This window comes from Arvicanthis niloticus, chromosome 22 (assembly GCF_011762505.2).
Source record: "Arvicanthis niloticus isolate mArvNil1 chromosome 22, mArvNil1.pat.X, whole genome shotgun sequence".
Taxonomy (NCBI): Eukaryota; Metazoa; Chordata; class Mammalia; order Rodentia; family Muridae; genus Arvicanthis; species Arvicanthis niloticus.
The window spans coordinates 42,550,557-42,564,870 of record NC_133429.1 but is presented as its reverse complement, the minus strand read 5'-3'; the positions used below and the strand labels follow the sequence as shown (position 1 = coordinate 42,564,870).

At 39.3% G+C, this 14,314-nt stretch overlaps 1 protein-coding gene and 1 pseudogene across 1 annotated transcript in view; one reads left to right on the top strand and one right to left on the bottom strand.

Moving 5' to 3' along the window:
* Lemd3 (LEM domain containing 3) overlaps positions 1–14,314 on the top strand; it is a 52,090-nt gene that overhangs the window by 34,360 nt on the left and 3,416 nt on the right. Inside the window, exons 5-10 of the mRNA XM_076920348.1 lie at positions 8,023–8,102; positions 8,191–8,336; positions 9,706–9,807; positions 9,904–10,006; positions 10,514–10,692; positions 13,690–13,771. Coding sequence (XP_076776463.1) covers positions 8,023–8,102; positions 8,191–8,336; positions 9,706–9,807; positions 9,904–10,006; positions 10,514–10,692; positions 13,690–13,771 — 692 coding nt within the window. The remainder of the gene's footprint in view (positions 1–8,022; positions 8,103–8,190; positions 8,337–9,705; positions 9,808–9,903; positions 10,007–10,513; positions 10,693–13,689; positions 13,772–14,314) is intronic.
* On the bottom strand, positions 12,731–13,508 carry LOC143436463 (large ribosomal subunit protein eL8 pseudogene; annotated as a pseudogene).

Below are 14,314 nucleotides of genomic sequence, written 5' to 3'. Positions count from 1 at the left end.
TTGTAGTATTTCTACCCATTTTTGAAAGTTGGATATAGCAGTCACTATCAACAATAGTATGGTCTCCCTTCTGTTCTGTCTTAACTACTCTATATATGTGGGTCCTCTAACGTGCATATGCCAGTATAACTGCTATCTCTTCCTAGTGGATTGAGCTGCCTTGCCTGTGACATTTTACTTCAGTTTTGATAAGATAGTTACCCGTGTTCTTTAAATAGTTAGCTGTTTGCATGGACTGTCTGTCCTTGTCAGCCTATGTGTGCCCTTAAAGCTAAAGTGGGTTTCTTTTACATAGAAGGTAGTTGGGTGGATTTTTTTTATTTATCTATTCACCCAATGTATTGATTAGGTTGCTTCCATTTTTATTTGAAGTCTATTATTGATGGGAGAGACTTTTTTTGCTGTTTCTGATTGCTTTCTGTATGAAAACTTGTTTCCCTCCATACTCCTTTTTTGTATTTCTTTTGTAGTAAAATACTTTAACTGCTTTCGTATTTATCATCCTTCTTTATGTTACCGATGTCATAGAATGTGTCTTTTAGATTGTATATCCTTTAATAGTTACAGCTCTTTACACGAACAGTTTTACAGCCTTTAAAGCATAACTTTGTTCTTTAATTTTCATACTGTATTTGAAGTGATTTCTGCATAAGTCACTTTTACAATGTTTTGTATTTGTTTTGTATGAGCCTTTATAAGTGAGTTTTATATTTATATACTTTTATGTTGCTACTACTTGCATCTTTCATTTAATATTAGATACCTTTTGGCATTTTTATAAGATAATTTTAATGGTATCGAGCTTAATAACATTTGTTTATATGGGAATTATTTCTTCATATTTGAAGGTTAGTTTTCTGGATATGATATGATCCCCCTGGCTGCCAGGGTGGGTGGGTTGGTTTTTCTTCCTGTCTCAGCACTTCGTGTATTTCATCTTACTCTCTTAAGATTCCTGCCAAAATCTGCTGACTATTGCGTAGGTTCTCCTATGTGATGAGTAGCTTTTCTCTTCTTCTATAATTTGCCTTTTGACAGTTTGATAATAATGGTGTGTGTCTGTGTGGACACGTATGCATATGCTTAGGTAGATGTGCAGGCTGACACATGGGGAGGGAGGCTGGAAATCAACATTGAGTGTTGTCTTCAATGTTCTCCTTCTTACTTTGAAAAACCAGGGTCTCAGTGAATCCTGAGCTTCCCCGATTCACCCTAGCCCCATGGCCAGTATGCGTCAGTGACCCCTGCCTGCCTCCCCAGTTCATGTTCATGTGCATGTGCCACCATGTTAGATTCATGTGCTCATACAAACAAGTACTTCAGCTGAGCCATCTGTGCAACCCTTGAAGGCAGTGCCTCCTAATCTGTTCTTTTCCCCCTATTGAGATTTGACATTCTTCCTTACTTGTTGGGTTTCTTCAGTCTGATGCTTATTTCCTTACCCAAGTTGGGGGACGTTCTGATTCTTACATTTTCATTTTTTTCTTCCCCTTTCTCCATTTTATGCTTCCATAATATCTTCAGTGAAACACTTTGCCTTTTTTGTTCTTTATTTTTTTTAATGTACTTCTAGCTGCTAATTGAATAATATCAAATGATGGGGTTTGCTGACTGTCTTTTGTATATCCTTGAAAAACTACAATTAATTTTTAATTAACTTTAGTTGTTCTGTTATGCACATTCATCATTATCAGTAGACTGAGGTGAGGTTTTGTTGTTGTTGAGACAGGGTTTCTCTGTGTATCTCTGGCTGGCCAGTCCTAGAACTAACTTTGTAGACCAGGCTGGCCTTGAACTCAGAGATTTGCCTGCCTCTGCCTCCTGAGTGTTGGGATTAAAATGGACTCCCCAGGTGCAAGTGGACTGAGTTTTTAGCTTAATGTATAATTTACATTTGCATTACAGAAACATGCAACCAGTGTCATGTCATCAAGATTAGAACCTAGATTCAGATTCTAACACTATGTATTTGTACTATCAGTTAACCTTTCTGAATATTAAAATTTTGAAAGTGGAATTAAAAGTATGTATTTGTATGTGTATGAATGGTTTGCTTGCATTTATATATGTGCACCATTGATGTGCTTGGTACCCTTAGGGGTCAAGAAGAGGGTGTCCTGGATCCCCAGGATCCCCAGGATCCCCTGGAATTGTAGTTGAAGGTTGTGAGCTGCCACATGGGTGCTGTGAATGGAGCCTGCTCTTGTGTACTTTTGTGATGTTTTCCTAGAATTATTTCATACTTCAGAACAGTTGGGTTTGGGTGATGGTGGGTTTGGTTTGTCTAGGTTTTGTTGTTGGCTTTGTATTCATTGTTTCTGTTTGCGCAGAGCTAGGGATTGAGCCTAGTAGATCAAACCCCAGGCCTTGCTAGGCAAGTATTTGCTCACTCACCAAGATGTGTCCCCAGTTCGTATTTCAGACTGAGATTTCACTTTTGTTTTTAACTCTATAGACTTTTTACTGCACATTTAAAAAGTTTCTAGGTTCCATTTTGTAAAGTTATTGAGAAATACTAATATTACATTCATGTGTGTGCACATCTGTGCTTGTTAGTCTTGTTGGAGTTTCATTTTCAGGTGGTGGAATGTATAATGGTTGTCACATCATAGATGCAGTGTAGACAGCTGCCAAAAATATTCCCCAAACAAAAAGAAAATAAATCAATAAACAGGATTTTTGTCAAAAATAAAGTCTCAAATTCTAGACAAGTCTCTTAAGTATTTCTTAAAAAATAGTGTTTATTTTCAATAAAACTTACCACCATAATTTAATTCTCATGAGAAATAAAGAGAAAAAGTTTAAATTCACTGTACAACAGTAACCTCTGGTAGTATTTGGTCTTGCTCTCTTAGTCTTTTTAAAATGTACCTTAAAAATTAGTATAACTGTAAATATCTCCTATTATAAATATTCATGTGTTTACCCTTAGAAATATGTACATTTGCCTTTCCCATTAAACAGCTTAAGGTTTTTTTTTTTTTTTTTTAAATTGCTGGATAATATTTTATTATGTAAGTAAAGTGCATTGACTTTTTTTCCTAGTCATTTCCTTAGGAAATAATCCTGAAAAGGAATGACTTTTGTAAAGAGCATGAGCTTTATAAAATGCTTCTGGAGTGTTCATATTACTTCCTAATCTAGAATGACAGTTTAAGCCTGGCCTAGCCCCAGTTGGCCTTTTTATTTTATCTATACAGTAGTATAAGAAAGAACCCCACTTGGTATCAGACAGTGATTGTAAGGTATACACAGCAAGCTTTCTGCTTATGTAGAACTCTTGTACATTTCATTTCTACATATGTATATTGTGATTTTATGTGCAAAGAGTGAACACTTGGATGCAGTGGCAGATGAAGCAACCACTCCTGCCACTCCCACAGGTGCTTACCAATTTCCCTGGCCTCTAGTGCACGCTAAAGAAGTCCCGGTACTGTCTGCTTTGACTCATTACACTTGATTATCACTTTCCTTATTCTTTCTCTTCAAATGGGAGTTTTAATCAGCTTATTTATATAAATATATTTCTATCTTACCCAGTGCTTTTATTGAGCTTTTTTCATAATTTGGTAGTGAAAGCAGGCTTACTGTTTGGAAAGTGAAGAGGTCCCCCTGGTGGAGCACTCAGGAAACACATGCTCTGTGTCTAACTGGAGCACTGGATGCCATCTCTGTGGGCCATCCCTGTGTGATGAGCACTGCCTCAGTTTCTGAGTTGCTTTCAAAACCCGATTAACTTGGTACAATATGCATGCAATATATAAGATTTGTGAAGAACATAATAGGAAAGTAGATGTCTGCTAATGTGCCTAGTGCTGCCCAGATAAGAGCTTTATAGATTAGCCCGGCACTTTTGATCACTGTTGATGAAGTTTTACGTGGAAGATTAAGTATTCTCAGGAGGCCTGGGATGGGAATCTTTTGAACAGAAAGTGATCTCTTCTGGTGACTACTGCTTCTGAAAATATGTCTGCTATATTGCTGCTCTTTGACCAACTCCTTTAAGTGTGGCTTTCTTTTTATCTTGATGCCATTGTCCTTTTTTAGTTTTCATTATGCAGAGTTAGATTTTCTAGTAGAAATTTGGTAAAAGAAAAAAGTGTTGTAAAAGTGAGGCAGTGAGACTTTTATAATCCGGTTTTATCAAGTATGCACTTTATTCCATGTGCTCCTCAGTGCTCAAGTTCACCTTCATCTAACAAGGCAGAAGACAGGAAACCTACTTATGAACAAATTAAAGCTTAGCTTTAATAACTGGGTCACCCGACTAGACTGTGGTCAGCCTAGGAGTAAAGTCCCTGTCCTCCATGTTCCACTGTTCCACTGCTTTGATGACCAGCTAGGTCATAACTCATTAGTGCCAGTGTGGATACACAACTGACACTTTAAAGTTAACGGACACCTGAAATGGCAGTTACAATGGCTTCATGTCATAGACAACGTCCATTTCACTAAGTATGTGCATATGTAGTTTGTAATGGAACTGAGATCTAGTCTCAGACCTGCTTGATACTAACCTGCTTGAAAACCTGCTTGATTTTCCCATTGATTCAATGGGAAATCAAGTTCCCATTGAATCAATGGTACATTTGCGTTTACTCCTTTCTTTCTTTTTCTTACTCTCTTTTTTCTTTCCCCCCTCCCCCCTTTCTTTCTTTTTTTTTTGTCAGGGTCTCATTGTGCAGCCCTAGATGTCCTGGAACTCATTGTGTAGAGCAGGCTGGTCTCCAGCTCACAGAGATCTGCCTACCTCTGCCTCCTGATAAAGTGCTGGGGTTAAAGACATCCATCATCATACCTGGCACAGGATTGCTTCTTGGTGTGCAACACATAGCATCTCAAAAGTAAACTATTCTCTGGGTGGAGGGGCGTGGCTCTGTCTCTGCCTTGCAGCATTCTTTGCATAAGTTGTCCCATCAGAGTTCTAAATCTTGGTTGTATTCTTTTAATATACTGTATGTATTCATGAGCATTTACACATGCTACCCTTTCCAGGTGCACTTGGTTTTTAAGATAGCTGCTGGAAATGTATGTTTTAAAACCATTGTCAGATGCTTCAAATGTAAGTTAAGTTTCAGAGTACAAAAGCAATTGTGGTTTGGTTCAGTTGTGAGACCAGCTAGCCTGGACTACATAGCTAGACCATCTCAAAAACAGGTAACGCTGTTTTGTGTAAAAGACTTGGCTCCTCCTATAACACAGCGAGGTGATGATGACAGGGTAAAGGCTGCCTGCCTGCTCTATAACACAGACTCAGGCAGATGGCCTGTGAAAGTGTGACCCAGTGAAAACAATTTCCAGTGTCAGTGAAGAGTCTGTTGGTATAATAATTCGGTAGACATTTCTAAAATTATTTTAAAAGAGATTTCTAAAATGTAAAGCCCAGCCTTTGCAGTATAAAAAGTGCATAGAGTAAGTGATACTTTGTAAAGGGCTTGGTTAGCATAGGAACCCTCGGCTTCTTGCTTTAGTGCTGTGCTTGCAGTTCCTAGCAACATTGCTGACATGGTGTGGATCATGGCTGAATATATACTGTATTAAGATAAACAGATGTTTTAAAAAGTTGTTTAAAATATGTTTAAGAAATTAAATAGGGTCTGGGTGAGCAGTGACAGATTGGCTTGCCTAGCATGTAGAAGGTCCCACTTTTTTTTTTTTTTAAATTGCTAGCACCAGAGGGAGAAAAGTAAATAACAGTGTTTGGATATTCTCTGTATAGTGATTAATAAAGACATGATTAAAGTACAAAATACACACACAGGGGATACAAATTGGCTAAAAAAAGGAGTTTTCCTGTGTTTATTGAGACAGTCTTTTCCATGATAAATGTAATTATAGAATAGTCTATAAGATACAATGTCATGCCATTGTTACTGAGTACTTTGGGTTAAGTGTACTCCAGGCTATGAGATAGCTCAGGAGGTAAAGTGCCTGCTACGCGAGCATGGGAGCCTGAGTTGGATCTCCAGAGCCTACATTAGAGACAGGACACAGTGGCTCCTGCCTGTAATCCCGGTGCTTGGTGATAGCAGGAAGAGGGGCAAGTAAAGACGGTTGCACGGGGAAGCTCATTGATCGGTCTAACAGAGTTATTGAATGTCAGGTTTACTAAGAGACCCTGTCTCAGAAAATAAAGGGGGCGAGCCATTGAGGAACACCCATGTCAACCTTTGGTCTTTACACACACAGACACCATATATGCACTTACATACCCCCATACACGTGTGCACACACCATGCACATAACACACAAATTAAAAACAAACATTATATCTACCCACCCCTACCAATTATTAAGCTTTTGGATATTCTATAATTTTTAGGACCTTAAATTGCTTTTATTTGTGATATGTGCATATATTTGTATGTTTATATATATATAAATTTATATTCTTGGGATATTGTTTCTTTTTCCAGGCAAGGTCTTGCTTTGTAGGTGTCTGGCTGATGTGGTAAATGTGTTAGTATACACTGACACATTTTATCCTTAGTAACTACATGGCAGAGTACTTATAAAATGCAGTGTCTGTATGTGTGTCTGGGTGAGCGTGTGTGTGTGTGTGTGTGTGTGTGTGTGTGTGTGTGTGTGTGCGCGCGCGCGCGCGCGCGCGCATGCGCGCCATGGCAGGCACAGGAGCGGAGGTGAGAAGATGATGTGGAGTGGTGTTCACCTGGTCTCTGCTACTGCCTCTGCTTCTCATTACAGTGGTGTTTCCATCATGAATGTACTCCTACATCTAGCTTTTTATAGAGCTTCTGAAAACCAAACTCCATTTGTCATCTTGTTCAACTACAGCTTTTAGTGTCTAGCTTATTAAGAGGAAACTAGATTCTCTTTTGTGTTCAGTGTAGTATGATGGTGTTATGCTTGAAGCATTTCAAGAAAGTACACAAGATATTTAAAGAACTTTTTTAGATAGTTGCCCATACTCTTCTTTGATACCACATCAAACCTCTAAGAAATAGTAGTAGGGTGTGTGTGTGTGTGTGTGTGTGTGTGTATGTATGTATGTGTGTGTGTATGTATGTATGTGTGTGTGTATGTATGTATGTGTGTGTGTGTGTGTGTGCGCGTGCTAGTGTGTAGATGTTGAATATCTTTCTTCCTCCCTTTCCCACTTCTCTTTGGAGACCATGTCTCTCACTGAAGATGGGGTTTGGTGTTCTGACTAAATTGGCTGGCCTGTGTGCCCCAGCATTTGCCTCCATCCCTACTCCACCTCCCCCCATGCTGGGGTACCTGTGTATGTTAGTATTCCTGGCCTTTGTATGGGTGCTGAGCTCTGCTCCTCACGCCTGTGTCTCGGGCTCCCTGCCCTCTGGGCCACCTTTTTAGCCCAAGTGGTATTGTTAAAAAGCAGTAGTTGCCACTGTCAGTGATGTTTTTATTCTGTTTCATAAAGTTTTTGAATCTGTCTTGAACTGAGTGTGTCTTTTACCTGTGTGTGATTATTGTCTGAAAAAAAAAATGGGTTGAAAAATACTGGTTTACTGAGTTGCTAACATCTTTTTGTTACTCTGTATCAAAGTCACATCTTTTAATGTCATATCAATATGAAAAGTCTTTAAGTAATGTGAACTTATAGTCATAAGTGACAAGTGTTTTTCTAATTTATATTTTTTCACTTAAAAGCTTGAATTTATAATTAGTTGAGCTTATGGGCTTAATGGTTTGACTTGTTGAACATTTTAATCAAGTCTCAGTAATTTGCCATTTGCTTATTTGAAAATACTATTTCATATATGAAAGGTAAAAATTAATTCATTATCACAGTGATATTTGAAAATAAACTTAAGTAACTAAAATCTGTAAATATAATAAACCCAGAAAGACAGCATAGCAGGATATTAATAGTGGTTATATTGGAATCATGAGAAAATGATGGCTTTTCATTTTTTATTTTTTAGCACTGAGTTACATGTTTATTATTTTGTTTATGTGGTTAAAATAAAAACAAAGCATGTTATTTATATGACAGTTTACATAGGACTATTGAGAATGGTTCTCTATTTTTCTTGTTAGAATTTAGGTCCTGAGTATGAAGATGTATTTAATACTTCATTGCTGTGGATTTTTAAAAATGGGAAAGATGTTGGAATAAGGTACAGGATTTGATTTACACTTTGATGATTTTGTATTCTAAGAAGTGGTTTTTAAATTTTAATCTCTACCTTAATTACTTTTAAATAGGTGTGTTGGTTATGGGCCTGAGGAAGACCTGACAAACGTAACCGATGTGCAGTTTTTGCAGTCCACCAGACCCCAGATGCCGTTCTGGTGCCGTTTCCGGCGTGCTTTCATTACTGTGACCCATAGGTTATTGTTGTTGTGTTTAGGTAAGTGTTAGGATTAGAAAGGGGTTGCACTGCTCGAGTCTCACGGAATGCCAGAGCCAAACCATTACTCCCTACTTCTGTAGAGGATGTTGGAAATGACATCCAGGAGTCTTCACTAAGTTTTTAGTTTACTTTTGTGTGACTGTGACCAAATACCTGACAGAGATAACTCTCAGCAAGAAAGGTTTATTTTAGCTCACAATTGAGATGTTCCAGTCCATCATGAGAGGAGGATTGGCAGGCAGAGCAGATAGCATGATGGACAGGAAGCAGAGAGGAGAGAGTGGCCAGAGGCAAGTGTCCCTAAAGTCCTGCACCAGTGGCTTGTCTCCTCCAGCTAGGTGCCACTGTGGAGATGTCCACAGTTCCTATATTAGTGCTGTCACTGACCCAAGGCTGTATGAGGACACATTTTCATGTTTAATGATAACAGCAAAGTTGAGGGTATTTATGGCACTTGTGGCTTAGAAAATGGTAGCGTAAGAAGAGAGAGAGGTTTGTCGTGAAACTGTCATAGAAGGAGCACGTGGTGTAGGATGTGTGTGGAAATCTACTAGTAGAAAGCAGAATGGAGAATACAGTAGTTGAGCTTTCCTCCTCCTCTTCCTCCTCCTCCCCCTCCCCCTTCACCCCCTCTTTTCCACCCTCCCCTTCCCTTCCTTCTCTTTCCCTTCCTGCCCTCTCTCTCCTTATTGTTTTTTTTTGTTTGTTTTGTTTTGTTTTTTGGGTTTTTTTTTTTTTTTTTGAGATAGGGTTCCTCTGTGTAGCCCTGGCTGTCTTGGAATTCACTTTGTACACCAGGCTGGCCTCAAACTCAGCCTGAGCTCCACTTGCTTCTGCCTCCTGAGTGCTGGGATTAAAGTGATGTACCACCTTGTCTGGCTAAGTTTGAGCTTACTTTTAAATAAAGTAAGCTCTTAAATTTTTGGTTTAAAATATTATTTATGGAAAATAATTTTTTAAACTTAGGTTCTTGGATATTTTTAGAATAGAAAATAAATTATTCTTTTCTGTTTTCTTTTGTTAGCACTCTAAACACAATTCAGTTTATTTAATATTTAGTATGTTTAATAAAGCTCACTTTTTGCATAGTTTAGTGCCGAAAGAAGAAAGTCTGAAACAGTTACTTTTTATTTTTAGTAATAGGGATTTAAATACTCAACTGTTAATGTAATGGAAGAATCGTTTTAAAGAGGGGTGACATTTTGGGAAAGTGCCTAATAAGATTTTCTAAGTGTAGCTTCTTTATACTGTTCAGTTCAGATCTTTGCTCTGTCACTCTGCGAGGCTAGGGGAGGGTCACTGTTCGTCACTTCATGGAACTGAGTATTACTGAGCACAGTCTTAACGCGAACCCCGAATGTTGCAGGTGTAGTGATGGTGTGTGTTGTTCTCCATTATATGAAATACCGCTGGACTAAGGAGGAGGAGGAAACAAGGCAGATGTATGATATGGTGGTAAAGATTATAGGTATGGAATTTATAAAATCCTAAACCAGTTGACAAAACTGCAGCATAGCTGTCAGCAGTTGGTTTACTTGTAAAGTTGTTGTTGGTGTATTTTCAGATGTCTTACGAAGTCATAATGAAGCCTGCCAGGAAACTAAAGATTTACAACCTTACATGCCTATTCCACATGTTCGAGATTCCTTAATACAGCCGCATGACAGGTGTGTAAATCAACCCAAATTGAAATCAGAATGTAGATACCTGTGGGAGACTTGGGTTTCATTGAGAACTATGACTCCTCTCAACTAGACCTGCTTGACTGGATAGAGTGTTTAAGTGCTCCACCCCTCCCTTCAGCGGTAACTCTGCTCTCCTCCTGGTCTCAGTGTATAGAGCCTTCTTGTCAGTGTGTAGTTTATTCCTGCTTTATCTCTTAGGACAACAAGAATTGTACTGAGAAACAGAAGAGGCTAGTTATGATTTTAGTAATACTGAGTACTTAGGTTGTTATTACTGAGGCTTTTTAATGAATGCTAAAATCTGACTCTTTGAAAATGAAAGAGAAGATCCATATTTCCATATTCTGCAAGGTATGGCTCCCGAGCCAGGTAGCACTTCTGCAACTCCACGGAGCAAGCACAGCTGCTGACAGTAACCATTACTTCACTTACTAACATTGCCAAAAGTGAGAAGCCAAGATGAAATTTGTTGTTTGGTTTGTGTGATAGGAAAAAGATGAAGAAAGTCTGGGATAGAGCTGTTGACTTCCTTGCTGCCAATGAGTCTAGAGTACGTACGGAGACTCGAAGGGTGGGCGGTGCAGACTTTCTAGTCTGGCGGTGGATCCAGCCTTCCGCGTCTTGTGACAAGACATTAGTTATACCCTCTAAAGTATGGCAAGGTCAAGGTACGTAATTTTAAGTTTTAAGCAAAACCAGAAGATTTTCTAATTTTTCAAAATATATATGATATATATTTAATTGAAACAATGTAATTCGAAAATATGTGAATGCAAAGGTTCCCTTTATAGCTCTGCCTCATAGAAGGAATAAAAGTTAGACCAGAACTGTTTTGTCTCCAGCAATAAAGATCTTGCCTTTTGTGTTTAACAAAGCAACTTAGTACTGTGGCTCTAACTGCATTCTTCTTGTTGTGCAACAACACCGTGTTGTTGTTACCTTATCACAAGCACTGTCAGTATGCTCAGGATACATCACGTGTGTCTGTGAACCATGACCTTATGTCCTGCGCTCCCGTTTGGATTGCCTTTCTCCGGTTTCTTATGAAGACCCCTTTGCCTGAATCTCTCCCCTTCCAAGTGTCTTTTGTAGTTGTGCTTTTCTTAATAGTATGTGTAGTTTCAGAACAGATGTAGTAAAACATGTAAGGAGTTTTGAAGATTGGCTGCCTTGTGTACTTGTAGCTCTACTCGACAGGAGAAATGTGTGGGTAAAATAGTATATAAGGCAGTTATGGATAGTGAATCCTCTTTCCTCCCAAATCATATACCGGAACTTGTTTATTAATATTTACTAAGCATAGTATTTGTAGAAAAAGTAAATAAAATGTATTAGAATTGCTATTTTAAAAATAGTTATTCCATTTTTTTCATCTAATTTTACTTTTTAAAGCTTAAGTAGACTCTAATCATGGATTTGGGGGGTTGGAGAGGATCTAAGAGAAGGTGAGGGATAGAAAATGATAATCAGAATATATCATACAAAATTATGTTGTCAGTTTAAAAAAATGTGCTGTTTTCAAAATCTAATAACAAATTTTCCTTGGAAAGTTACCTGCTGAAGGGCCCTGTGAAACTGGAAACAAAATTACTTATTTCCTATGACTAACCTGAGTCAGTCAGCCGAGCCCTTCATCAAGCTCCCCCTGTGGCTTTGACATTAAACCTTTTCCCTGGGTCTCTCACCCTGGTCTTCTTTTCCAGTCATGTGGTTGTGCTCGGTGCCTTCCGCTTCCTAGGTCTGTCTACCTTACCTTCTTTTCGTGGGCTTCTAGTGCTGTGGTTCTTCAGCCCTGTCTTCTCAGTTTTCCTTACTTTTCCTCAGGCCGTGGCTGTCTCACTTGCACACAGCAGCTCTCATGGTTGTGTCTTGTGTCTGTACCACTGAGAACTACACAGAACGTGAGTGGGAGGGAGCTCACTGCTTTTTCCCAGCGTTATTCCTCTAAGAAGTCCTGGTCTAGGTGGTAGCACTCTCCTCATTCTGCTCTGCCATATACCTGGGGGTCAGCATCAATCTTTATCTCTGATTGCACGAGTCGCATCAGATGTGTGCCTGTCCATGTCACCATAGTTCTGCTGACCTGACCGTTCCACATCATTGCCATCTCCCCTGTGGACAACAAATAACCTGACTAGTTCTAAATACGCTTTGCTTAAGTGATTTTCCACACAGTTAACTCTAATTTTGTTTCAATATTAAAGATAGACTTTGTCATGTGATTCCTGTACTGAAAACACATGTGTGGTTTTGTATTACTTTCAGGATATTGGGATATTTCTAGCTCATCTTTCTGTTCTGTTGCAGCCACACTGATTGACGTTTAGTTACTTGAATTTGCCTTTTCCTTTCTGGTCACAGGGCTGTGTACAGAGTTCATCTCCACGGAAATGTCCTGTGCACTTACCTTCTCCCACTGCTTTAATTTATTCCTTAGCTCTCCGAGTCAGTTTCGTCTCCTTTGGGAAATCTTACCTTACACTGCTGCTGAGGAGATATTACTGTAGAGTCTTTTTGTCATAACTCTAATCCCTGGGAGATAACTATCAATTGTCTGTTTCTCCCACTGAATCATTGACTCTAGATATTAATGACCATCCTAATCCACCTTAACACAGGAATTGGATCATTAAAAGCATACAAATAATTTTTTGGAAGATTTTTAAAAAATTATATCTATGTACAGAAAACTTAGCAGTGTACATTTTTAACCCAGTTTAGTGGCGAGTTCTTTAGCCTTTGCCTTCTCCAGCTTGGCAATGCGAGCCACAGACTTAGGACCCAGGACGTTGCCTCCCCAGTGGCGGCGGATCTCGTCATATCTGCCAATATAATTGGTCCTAATAGCTTCCACCAGCTTAGCCAGAGCACCCTTGTCTTCCGAGTTAACCTGTGTGAAGGCAACAGTGGTGCATGTCTTCCTGTGGACCAGGTGCCCCAGCCTGGCCTTTCCCTTGATGATGCAGTAGGGCACCCCCATCTCTCAACACAGGGCAGGCAGGAAAACTATCAGCTCAGTGCGGTCTACATTATGGGCAGTCACCACCAGCTGACCCTTCTTATTCACAGTGATGAGGTGACTGCTGACTTCTGCTTGGAGGACAGGTGGTCTCTTAGTTGGGACGTCCCCTTTGCCAGCAGCTTTTTTTTTTTCAGCACAGGCCAGTAGCCTTTGCTTCTTCTCTTGCTTTGTCTCTGGCCTGTACTTGTGGGCAAGTTTAAGCAGCTGAGTAGCTGTTTGCCTGTCCAGGGCCTGGGTGAATTGGTTAATGGCAGGAGGTACCTTGAGCCGCTTATAAAGAATGGCTCTTTGCTGCTGCAGCCTGATGTAGCAGGGCCATTTGATGAAGCTTGTTAGATCTCTTTTGGGCTGGATGTCCTGCCCAATACTCAAGTTCTTGGGTCTTTTCTCAAACAAATAATTGACCATCCTTTTTGCCTCCTGTTTCTTGACAATGGCAGGGCCCAGAGCCACCTTCTTCCTTGGCTTTCTTTCATTTGAGCATCTTGCTCAGCTGAAGGAGAGAGAAAGAAGAGGGAATTGTGGGTAATAAGTAAGTGGCTTCGAGATCACAAGTAATTTTTAATGAACTAAATGATTGTCTTTCAACAAAATGGAACAATGGCAAGTAATACAAGTACTTTTTTTTTTTTTTTTTTTGTAGCGTTTCATTTAGATAGAAGAAATTCACCACCAAATAGTTTGACTCCATGTTTAAAGATTCGAAATATGTTTGACCCAGTTATGTAAGTATTATGATCAGGCATGCATAATTGTTTTTATTTGAAGTATTTGAGTGTAAACTGCATGCTATATATGGCAGTATCAGAATTTTCTACTTTAGAATACTGCATCGTATGTGTGTGTGTGTGCGTGTGTGCGCGTGTGCCTTTGAGGTGTCTCCTAGGTTGTGTGTTCAGCAAACTCTAAGGATCTGATAGTCTCCTGATTATAATATGCTGGTTATAGGCATAAGCCGCCAGGCCCAGCTGTTTAGGTGCTAGAGATTTGACCTCAGGCCCTCCTGCTTGTCGAGCAAGCACTCTTACCCACTGAACCATCTCTCTAATATATGTTAGTTATCAGCTGTAATAAGTTTTAGACTTGGTATTCTACCTTAGCTGTTAATGATACGGCAGATAAAACCTTTCTTTTTTCAGGTTTTCTTTTAATTATAATATTTTATTCTTTGAGAATTTCATATATACATAGTATTTTAATCATATTTATCCCTTCCCCCCCCCCAACTCCTCCCAGATCTACTCCCACTCCCCACCTCCTAACTATAG